At 38.6% G+C, this 11,465-nt stretch overlaps 1 protein-coding gene across 1 annotated transcript; it reads left to right on the forward strand.

Annotated features, from left to right (window-relative positions):
• Nucleotides 1-349: 349 nt before the first annotated feature.
• Nucleotides 350-11,465, forward strand: LOC124863582 (3 beta-hydroxysteroid dehydrogenase type 7-like). Its single transcript, XM_047358029.1, has 6 exons — nucleotides 350-587; nucleotides 2,740-2,895; nucleotides 5,590-5,698; nucleotides 8,011-8,110; nucleotides 8,592-8,754; nucleotides 10,126-11,465. The coding sequence occupies exons 1-6, from the start codon at nucleotides 425-427 to the stop codon at nucleotides 10,536-10,538; spliced, it is 1,104 nt and encodes a 367-aa protein (XP_047213985.1). The 5' UTR covers nucleotides 350-424; the 3' UTR covers nucleotides 10,539-11,465.

An 11,465-nucleotide genomic window follows, 5' to 3' on the forward strand; every position in this document is an offset into this window, starting at 1 on the left:
ACATATGGACCAATCATATCTCTGATATATGATGGAGCTAGATCATTAAGGGCTTTATATGTGAGGAGGAGAATTTTAAAATCTAAATCGGGTTTTATGTGTAGATCCGTGATACAACTAACTTTAAACGCCGTTCACTCTGCATTTACTAAATAGGGACAAGAAACCGCTAAATATGAATAAAATCCAAACATAATTTTGTAATATAAATGTGTTTCGTTTATGGATTATAGGCACTTAAAGATCAGACATGTTTTATATGACTAAAAGCCTCCATATCAACCGTTTCCGTTTGTTTTATTATTATTTTTTATTATTGTGGGCGTTTACGCCTCCGGCTTGTCGCCTCCTTAAACTCTCAGAAGAAGAAGAAACGAGCCCCAAACAGCCTGCAGCTCTCCGCACACCGGCGTCTCTCTTCACCATGTCAGAAAACGGACGCAACCTCGTCTATTTAATCACCGGAGGTTGCGGTTTCCTCGGAAAGCATCTGCTCGATGTTTTGATGGAGAAAGAAGAAAATCTGGCGGAGGTGCGGCTGTTTGACAAGCACATAGATCCGAGGTTTTACGAGCAGAGGAGCACAGGTAACGAGTCTGTCGCTGTTATCGGTTTATTCTGTTTACATCGCTGACATGCGGGTTGACATATCTTTTATTCAGGAAATCCTTCCAACTGTCACTGAACTTCAACAGGAGGTGCTTTATTTTTAGTCCTCTAGCTGCTACAGCTAACCATAATTATTATTACTGTAATGTGTTAAAACGACTTGAAAATAAACATCCCTTTTGTGCATTTTTTAGTTCAAATATCAACATGCTTCATATTTATTGATGTGGTGGTTTACAGTTAAAAAACATGCTTTTATTCAAAATGTCAGTTTATTGAAGGCTAGAGATTATTTATTTGACCAATGGGTCCTTTTAAATATAGGATGAATATTTCCCTCAAAGCTTCTGTTTAAAAGTTGTGAAATTATTTATTTCTCCATCAAACTGACTGCCATAAGTCTATAGCTCTAGTTTCCTATCTGAATTATACACCAGTTAATCTGTAGTTATGCTTGGTTGTCTGTGTGCTCTCGTGAAATGCTTCATAAAGGTGGCATATAACAACCTTGGTCTTTAGCTGGATGAATGCACCAACCACCCAGTGGAAATTTTACTTGTTCAGCTTTTTTTCAATAATTATGACAGCAACCGAGGCATGACATGTTGTTTCAGTGCAACTTATTGACAGATCAGATAACACCCTTAAAAAGACGCTGCCTCTGTGACGCCCTGCTGGGGCTGATAGGAAAGAAAAAGCCAGACTGAAATGTTTTTAGAACATTTTAAAACTGGGTGGAACCAGTGAATCATATCAGCTGTAGTTGCTAAAACATTTAAAAGCATTGCGGCAGATTTTCTGAGCCCAGGATCAAAGGTCCAGTTCCTTTTGTTTTGTTTTTTCTCTGCCTGCTTGGGATTATATCTGCATTTCAAGGACAAAGCATGACGGCAAAGATAAACCAGAGGTACAAGACCTTCAGAATGATAAGGACACTCTACTTCACTCCCTGACTAAAAGAGTCCAGAACAAGTCTGGAGTCAGGGTTTTTTTGTTTTTGTGACCTAATGGGATAATTCATATCTAACCTGCAGCAAATAATGCAGTTGGTTACTTTATTTAGTATAAATCCAGATTATCTGGGCCCTGAGGCTGAAACTAATGGCTTGTCCAAAAGGGCCTAAGACCAAAGAAGACTTATATGCCTTAAAGTACCTCCAATCTGAAAAACACTCAAGTTAATCCAAACTCCATTTTATGAGCTTTTAAATTGATGTTGCATTTGCATTGACTGTTTTCTTTACACAAGAAAGTTTTACAAGGGAAATGAAGGTTGGAGGCAGTGCACCATCAATGATCCTCTCATGTGAAACATGTACTGATAACGGAACATATGAAGCATTTCTGGTCAGAGTAACAGTCTAACAAAGAAGTAACACAGTGTAAAATCAATATGAAAGGGCTCACATATATCACTATTACGTTTTTCTTTTTTAACGTCTGAACATTTATAGCGCAGTTACTCCGATTAGATATTCTTCACATTCTTGGTTATTTGTATGTGTTTTACATTGGAAGATCATTATTGGGGCCTCCAACCTCAAACATGTGGATTATCATTGGCTTTTATGTAAATAACCCTCCTGTGGAAAAGGGACAACAATTGATTGTTCAAAGCTCCATAAAATCTGCAATACATAAACTGCTGTGACGTTTTTGAGAGAAGTCTGCATTAGTCTTGAGCCCGCTCAGATTAGCCATTAGCTTTAGCCTCCGGGGCCAGTTAATCTAGATTCACACCAAGCGAGTTATGTGCAAGGAACATAGCTGCTACTTGTATCTTTTTAACAGTTAACCTTAGTACTCCAGAGTTTTTCTTTAGTATACCGTGTTCACATAATGACTACCAAGAGCATCTTTGCATCACTTTTTGCAATAACTAACTTGCATTGTCACATTGTCTCATTTACATATTTCAAAAGAAAAGAGGAGGCCACATAATAGGAAAATTAAAAATTTTTCTTGTCCTGACAAGAATATATTAACTGGAAAATTGTGTAATCATAAGCCAGAAATGAATTTTGTGACTTAAGTAAACAGGTTTGTTTACCTGATTACAGCAAACCATTTGTTTCCTTGCATGTAGTGATGGGTGGATTTATTTTTGTGGTTTGTCTGTTTCTGATGCAGATGAGGCAAAAGTGACCATCATCCAAGGAGACATAACAGATTACAGCAGCGTCTTGGAGGCCACCCAGGGAGTCGACGTTGTTATTCACTCTGCCAGCCTGGTGGATGTTTGGCACAAAATCCCAGAGACCCTCATCTACTCTGTCAACGTTACAGGTGCGCCCTGGCGGGAGATGAATCTGAGTTATAACAGGAAAAAGGAAATGACTGGAAAGAAATTCAGAGGAAATACATCCCTTTGGGTAGTTTCCAAGCCTGGCTCATCTGTAATAATATCAAAATGTAAACTATGAGGAAGTTAGATGATTGTTTTTTTTTTCATTGTAACCAAGTTAAAAAAATGGTTTTATAATGCATCATAAGTTCTTGGTCCATCAGAAGACTAGTGCTGGTCCTCAGGGAGCAATGTCTGGCATGTATTAGATGCTGTTGCTTTCCTACGCAGCTGCTACAGAGCAATCAAATATCTTGACAACTTGTAATCAAGTTCTGGACAAGTCTACTTTTGGCACATCATTAAAGTAGTTGTGTAAAACAGAAAACATATAAACCATTTAATCATATGCCTTGATGATCAGGACTTAGAAACTGTGCTCTAAGGCTTCAATATTTTTACCACTGAAGCATTACTGCTGGGTGGTTTTCGGTGCTAAGAGTCTCATGGTGCTTTTAAAAAAAGACGTTCATCTCTAATCGGAAATTTTACCTCCAAGGAAACCACAAAAAATCACTTTTGTTGGCATTAGAAACTTCCTTAAAATAAATGTAGCTTTAGAAAGCTTGGGTGAGAACCAAAAGCCCCCTTCTAGACTTTGTTGCTTTCCTGAATGGGGAGAGCAATTAAAATCACAGAGCTTTCATTCACATGTTTAAAGGGGCACCAACGAACCCAGTCAACTGCAGATATACTCGGGTTTCAGCACATAGAAGTATGTGACTTGAGGTCTGTCTTTATTTCCCAAACTCAAATACAAGACACCTTTTCAAGCAAAACTAAATTAAGAGTAGAGCTTAACGCAAACTACACACCAGAGAGCTGCATAAAGGGTTAAGAAAATAACCTCCAAGCATTTCAGGTCTGAGACGTTAAGGAGTTGAAGGAGTTCAAATCTGAAGGGCCTGTGTTGTATTCACAAGCAACAGGCCAGTTTAATGCTCTTCATCAGTAGTCTGTCACAAGGGCGGGTCTTCACATTTTTGCTGAAATCGATGTGAAAAAATGCCAAAGATAACAATTTAAAATTTAAAAACAATGAGATTTAAGCTCCATCTAGTTGATTCCCAAATAGTTGTTAGCATAAAATATGGCATGCAGTAGATGATTAACTGAATGATGACACCCCTATCAGGTATTATGTCAGATGTAGGAAAACTCTGAAGCAAATGCATCCAAAAATTCACCAAACTGGCGTTTGACCATTGTAACCAGAAACCTAAAGTATTCTCCACACCATTAGGCTGTTTTGGCCTTTTCCAACGTTTCAGCCCGTAGTTTATGCGTTGTGTGTTTTTTCTTTTTGTCAGCAAATACCACGAAGGAGCTAAAATCAGCTCTGTTGTGTCTGTAGTCCAATGAACACATTACACAATAATATTATTTGCAGCGGCCTTATCTTTAGAAACATGCGAAAATCATGGAAAATCTTTCTTGACGTGCAAATAAATAGGCCTAAACACTCTTGACACAGAATGGGTTTGTTTTGTGAACAAACAAAGAAAATCTGGATCTAAATTCAAACATTTACAAAGAAAAAGAAACTGACAAACCTTTGTTCTTTGACATTTATGCTCCTTGTTTCTGGGTTTGACTCAGGTTAATTTGGCTGGGATTAGACGGCAACGATTTAACAAACAGGTTAAAAGATACTTTTGTCATCTGTTGGCTGACTCAGCTGCATGCCTTTCTGATTGCTCCTTTCCATAAACACAGCAGCCTGGGTTGATTAATTAGATTTTTTCTTCCAGCTGATTATTCCATCATTCATGAAAACACCGGAGGAAGCTCTGATTCTGGCCTGTTTTTTTACCTTATTGCAAAGTGGGTCGTCCTGGTCTGTTATCCAGTTTTGTTTCAAGAATGACAAATATTCAGGGAATCCATTCTGCTCCCACAGACGTTCTGCTTCTGGTTTTTTCCAGATTGCTTTTGCCCTATTTTCTTTAAGCTCAGAGGCTAAATGTCTCTCTCTTTCAGTTTTATAAGTGAACTATGTGGTGGAGTTAAGAACTTTTTGAAGCCATCCAAACATTTATTTCGGTGAGAGGCAAAAGGTGTTTTTTCTTTTTTCTTTTTGCATAACTTCGGTTGTGTTGAAGCAGATGGCATATGTTTTGACCAGCTTGTGTATTTTGAGATAATTTTTTTAAATTTATATTACTTTGTTTTTCCTTTTAAGATAAATAGATTTTCCCTTCTAAATGTTTTATTCTCATGAATCCAAATGTCAAAATCTGTCATAAAACAATGAATTTACCGTTGAATGCTTCAATAAGCGGTTTCCTGTTTCCACTCATGTTTCTTTCCAATGGATGCCTGATTTCGATAATGGTGTCCAGATTTTATTGGAACAAAAGGGAGTAAACTAAACAGAAAGCATATGGATTTCCCTCCACTTTTAACTGCTTTTTACATGTCTATACAGCCCTCATACACTTAAGTAAGATAACTGGGTGAACAGAGGAACAGCCACCATCCATTTCAATAAGTAGGTTAGTGTTTGATTAATTTTACGTTGTGTGTAAATGAAAGATCCTTTTAATGCCATCCAGTTTGTCAGTCGCCCATGTGGCCTTAAAAGGAAAAACTCTTTAAAATTTTTTTTAAAACGAATTAAACTTGTACCATCTCAGGAACGGAGAATATAATCAAAGCCTGCGTGGAATGTGGCGTCGAACACCTCGTCTACACCAGCAGCATGGAAGTGATCGGACCCAACCTCAACGGAGATCACTTCAAGAGGTAAACGTCTTTCCTCTGAGTGTCCATGTGTTTTACTTACAAAACCCACATGGTATTTATTTAGACTCCACATTATCAGTCACTTTGGTTTCATCCCTTCCGGCTTTTCTGTGGAAGATGAGACATTATGGAAAACAATTGCTCATAACTCACATTATATAAGAATGCGGGCGGTTCGTAAGACACGCTCGGAATTTCATTTAGGGGAATAAATCTGAAAGAACAACAACTGGAAACCACAGCAGTTTTTTCTCTTCCCCGTAATACATCAACACAGCCGTCACCCTCCTGTTATGTTTTTCACGTGACAATCTGGTATGACACATTTAGTGTTGCTGCAGACACAACGTCTGTGGCTTTGATTGCAAACATTCCCAGTGAGTGACACTTGGTACATTTATCAGCTTAGTCCTTGATTTTGTTTTGACTAAACATTTGGAGGTGGGATGTCGTTTAGCCCTGGGGTAACTGTGTCACCAACAACCCCCTTCATTCAAAATGACTAATTTGTAATTGCATGCTGTCTGAACACTTCTGCATTGTTTTAGGGAGTGATATCCTTCACAATGATTAAAAAACCACAGATACACATTCAAAAATAGAGACAATAGGCCTGCATCATGCTGATACTAGCTCAAATCATGTGATTGTTTCACATTCTCATCCTCTTTATTTAGGAAAGAAAATACACACAGTCACAGATACATTGGAGTCTAAACAGAAGGAAGTTGGCTGGTTTTGTTGTTTGACTAAACATTGCTAAATTTAGACCTGTATATCAAGCAAATCATAAGGTGCAAATGTGAGTTGTGATTTTATTTTAGTGCCACTTCAAATGTATTCTTCCAAAAACAGTGAGTACAGTGCTGTAAAGAAAGTATTTGGCTCAACCAAATATTTATATCAAACAAAAATAACCCTAACAAATACAAAATGAAGTTTTCACATAATTTTATGTATTAAGACAAAAAGCATCTTCAAACCAATCTAAAAAACAGTGTTTTCCCCTCAAACCTAATAACTGGTCTCATCACACCTGGTGGCAACAAATGCCATCAAGTGTCTGAGAAATCTGGAAATGAATCTTTTACTGTGGGTGAATTTTGCCCCACTGTTGTTTGGAAAACTGTGTTCATTCAGTCATAGCATTTCAGTCAGATCTAGTAAGTCCAGACTTTTCTGAGCCGTTCAGGTGGACATGCTGGTGTCCTTCAGATGTCCTGCTGCATAACCCAAATGCTTTTATGATGAAGTTCAACTGATGGCAGGACATTCTATCAAAAAGGCAAATTTTCTAGGTCCCAAAGCAGCATAGCAGCCCAGACCATCACACTGCCACTACTGTGTTCGACTATATTATGATGTTCTCTTTCTGAAATGCTGTCTTAATTTCACGCCAAATATAAAGGGACGCACACCTTCCAAAATGTTTTGTCCCTTCAGTCAACAGAGTGTTTTACGAAAGTCTTGGGGATCATCGACATTTTATTTTTTGGCCAATGTAAGACTGGGTTTTTGTTCTTTTGGTAAGCAGTGGTTTTCACCTTGTGAATCTGCCATGGATGCTCTTTTTGCCGAGTCGCTTTTCTAATATAGAATCACGAACATTCAACCTTGACTAAGACAATTGAGGCCTTGTGGTCTGAAAATAAGGGAGTTAACTTCTGTATCTGAGGTGTTGATTCGAATGAAGCGTGGCGTGTATTATATTGGGTGCAGGTGAGATCATGACATTAAAAGTGGACTGATTGCAGTTTCAAGTTGAAACTGATTTGGAATATTTTTACAAAGCGGTGTCATGCTTCAGTCAAAACCTGTTGCGAGAAATCTCGGCCAGCCATCTGCTGCAAGAATCGTTGACGCTGTTCCAGATGTTGTCAGTTTGAGGGATGGCACGTACATCACTGCAGCATCACATCAAAACTATTGCACTTCTCCCTCTGATAGTTACAACATTAAGTCATTGTGTAAGAATGAGCCTTTGTCCGCACTTGGTAGAGAGACGTGCGCTACTTTGGCATAAAAAAATGCAGAGATCAAAACATCTAGATTCTGCACAGAACGTTTTCGTTTTGAGTTGCTGCTGCTGACAGATTTCTTTAAAACACATTTTTCTCATTCAAGCAGAAGGTCAAGGAAATTTTACCTGCTTGCCTTAAGTGCTTCCACAAATAAATGCAGTGCAAGAGTCTTCATTCCTCTCCATTCTCAGCAACACCCATCTGAACGAGTTTCATGCTGTTTATTTCTATGCAGCGACAAATTTAAATGAGTCGATCCTCGAGGTTTTAAAAGGTTTTCTTTCTTTGCAGAGGCAATGAAGACACTGAGTATGGAGTAAACCACACCATGGCCTATCCCAAGAGTAAGGCAAAGGCAGAGAAAATAGTCCTGGAAGCCAACGGCAGAACGGTAAGACTTGTTTTGATTAAACTTTTTAATGTGCTTTTAACCACCTTCCTGCAGGACAATTTTATGAAAACTACATTTGAACTATTGAGGATATGATGCAATCATAGTAAGAACATTTTCATTCCTTAATACAATTACCTAGGATAGGTAGTTTCTCCATATCCCTGCAACCCATAGGAATACTGTTTTTAAAAAAAACTAAAAACACTTGATAGCTGTAGCTTGTTTAATCACTGTCAAATGCCTGTTGGGGTTTCAGCATGGAGAAATCCTTGTAGATGGGGTTTCTTGTGCAATTTCTTTGCCAGAAAATGTCAAACCATCTCCCTTGTTGCCTCACTGTGGTGTTATTTCTGTTGAATGCAATCCAAACCTATTACATTTTTCATTTGACCCATATAGGTTTTTATTTTTTTATTTTATTATTTGGTTGAAGCCATCACAGTTTCCTGACAGGGGCTGTTGTTTGCTTCCTGTGCAGGTGAAAGGTGGAAAGTGTTTATACACCTGCTCGCTGAGACCGACAGGGATCTATGGCGAAGGCCACCAGCTGATTAAAGACTTCTACAACCTGGCTGCTGAAAGGGGAGGCCTGGTTATCGGGGGCGTCCCAGAGCACATTGAACATGGGCGTGTCTATGCAGGTAAAAACACCAATTTCCAAAAATTAAAACTACTTTTTAGGGTTGAGTAGTTTTATTTTTTTGTTTGTTTTTAAGTGACCTACAAATCAAGCTTCTGGACAGTTTTCAACAGAATACTCTGGTTAAGTACATTTCAAAGTAAAACCACTTATTTTCACAACAAAACAAAAAGCAGAAGCATATATACACACAACGACACCCACGCTTCCTCCACGCTTCTCAGAAAGGTTTTAGATGTTTGCACCTGATAATACTCAAATTCATGTTGGCTTACAGCAACATAAGGACTCTTAAGCAGCTGTTCGAAACTGATGTGGATTCAAATAAGTACTATTAAGGCAGAGTAAATATGTAGAAGAGCCACAATAGAAATATTTCACATAATTTGGGTTTTATACAGCGTCATCTAGAATCTACCAGATCTGGGTTGCTCTGGTCACCAACCTTATCATTAAAGAAACCGGTATACGTAAAGGGTTGTGAGGTGTAACAAGTTGCTCTAGTCAGATCAGATCAAATTTAACTTTTTGCCCTACATGCATGTGGAGAAAATATAACACTGTACATCACAATCAACCCAGTGGGACATGGGGGTGGCAGCATCATGCTCTGGGGATGCATTTCCTGGAAAACAAGATGTTAAAGGGGAAGGTTCACTTTCCAGCAGGACAAAAACTCTCAAAATATAGTCAGAGCTATGTTGACAACAAAGGTCTCAAACTCCGGTGCTCTGGGTCAGTGTTCTGCAACCAATAGTTGTGTATCCGCTTCAACACAGAAACAACATCCATATCTAAAGGTTGCAGGTCACCGCCCCTCTGAAGACTGGAGTTTAAGACCCCTGATTTAGTTCCCAAGCTCTCCACCCAATCTGACTGGGTTTGAGCCTTCGTGCAGACGAAAATAGGTAAATATTATAGTCTCTAGTTGTGCAAAGCTGGTAAACACATACTCCAAAAGACTTGCAGCTGTAATTACAGTTAAATTGGTTCTGCAAAGTACAGACTCAGGCGGAGCTGATTACAAAGGTACACCCCACTGTACTTTAAGAACTTTAAATGTTTTAATCCCTGGTCTAAACAGGCACTTTAGAGAATATTGAATATCTCTTTTTCAAAGAGAGCAACAATCAGCTGTTTGAGTCATTATTTTAATACTCTCAATTTTAGGATTAGTGAGGAAGGACCTACCACACATCTCTATATCTGAGTTTTTTGAAGATTTTTTTGCTTCAAATATCTTGATCCTGTGGTATTTGATAATTTGAATACATTTATGTTGTAATGACAACAGTGATTTGAAAGAAAAGGGTGAGTTGTAAAACTTATTTATAGCTTTCAAGTGTATTCACCCCTTTGTTTGTTCTGCTAGGTAACGTCGCCTGGATGCATGTGCTTGCAGCTCGAGCTCTGAGGGGGAATCCTACAAAAGTTGGCGGTGAAGCTTTTTTCTGCTACGATGAGTCACCCTATAAAAGCTACGAGGCCTTCAACATGACGTTGCTGTCTGAGTTCAACTTTCGAAAGCTCAGAATGCCTCCCATCATCCTCTGGTCCCTGGCCATCCTAAATGACGTTCTGCGCTGGATACTGAGTCCGATATACAACTACACACCGCTGCTGAACCAATACACGCTGGCCGTGGCCAGCACTACCTTCACGGTGAAAACGGACAAAGCACAGAGATATTTTCAATACCAGCCGCTCTATGACTGGAATCAGTGTCTAGCACGCACGCAGGCATGGATCAGAACATTCCAGTCAGACAAACCAAAGGGCTGCTAATGTGACCTCAACCACTACAAAGTCATTTCAGATGCTGCTATATAGACAAGCAGTTGCAGTTGCTGATGTAATGTGTGAAAATAGCTTTTAAAATTATATCTTGATCACAAAAAAACAACAGTTTTTGGCTTCTTCAGTTGTACAGTATATAATTAATATGTTATATGCGAAGATTTGTGTGTCTAGTGGCTTGCAAACGGTCAGTTATTTTCTACCACTTATTCCATAGTGGGTCGCGGGGGAGCTGGTGCCTATCTCCAGCAATCTATGGGCAAGAGGCGGGGTACATCCTGGACAGGTCGCCAGTCCATCGCAGGGCGGCTTGCAATCATTGAAAGGAAATATAGTACCACTTACTGAAATATTGAGCACTTTATTTCTGCAGTTATCTTTTGGAAACAACGTGTTCCACTTCTGACGGTGTCATTTTGTGGCGGTGTCATCAGTAGTAGTTTTTAAGCTTTTCTGTTCAAAGAAAACATGATGTGTGAAATATCCGTTCTGAAAAGAAAAAGCCACATGCAGTGTACCAGTGTAATTATGAGCAGTTGCTTTTATAATGGCATGACCGTTTGAAAATGCAACACTGATTGTGTCGGTAAAGGTCTCATTAGAACGAAGGCTGGTGCTATCTGCAAGTCATGGAGAATGATCTAAACTCGTCACCTATTGGTTTTAAAAAGCAAATGCAATACACTTTATGGCAAGCTATAAAAACTTGCTGTGTTCAGATGACTTTTTTTTTCTCCTTTTGGTAACTTCCATTCTGAGTTTGTAAAGATTGTTTAACTGCAGGGACCCAAGGGAAAAAAAAGCCTTGAGAGATTAATGTTTGAATTTTGTTAAAATATTTTTATTTAACAGCGTATCAGAAAAATGTTTTGTTTTAATCTTTTTATAATTATAAATAAAGAGTAATTAATTCCA

Source organism: Girardinichthys multiradiatus, chromosome X (assembly GCF_021462225.1).
Source record: "Girardinichthys multiradiatus isolate DD_20200921_A chromosome X, DD_fGirMul_XY1, whole genome shotgun sequence".
NCBI classification, from domain to species: Eukaryota; Metazoa; Chordata; class Actinopteri; order Cyprinodontiformes; family Goodeidae; genus Girardinichthys; species Girardinichthys multiradiatus.

Bases quoted from the DNA above. Each gene is read 5' to 3' on its own strand.
- LOC124863582 (XM_047358029.1), top strand. From the start codon at position 425: ATGTCAGAAAACGGACGCAACCTCGTCTATTTAATCACCGGAGGTTGC. The intron at 8,111-8,591 runs GTAAGACTTGTT...CTTCCTGTGCAG, and splicing joins TGGAAGCCAACGGCAGAACG to GTGAAAGGTGGAAAGTGTTT. The intron at 8,755-10,125 runs GTAAAAACACCA...TTGTTCTGCTAG, and splicing joins ACATGGGCGTGTCTATGCAG to GTAACGTCGCCTGGATGCAT.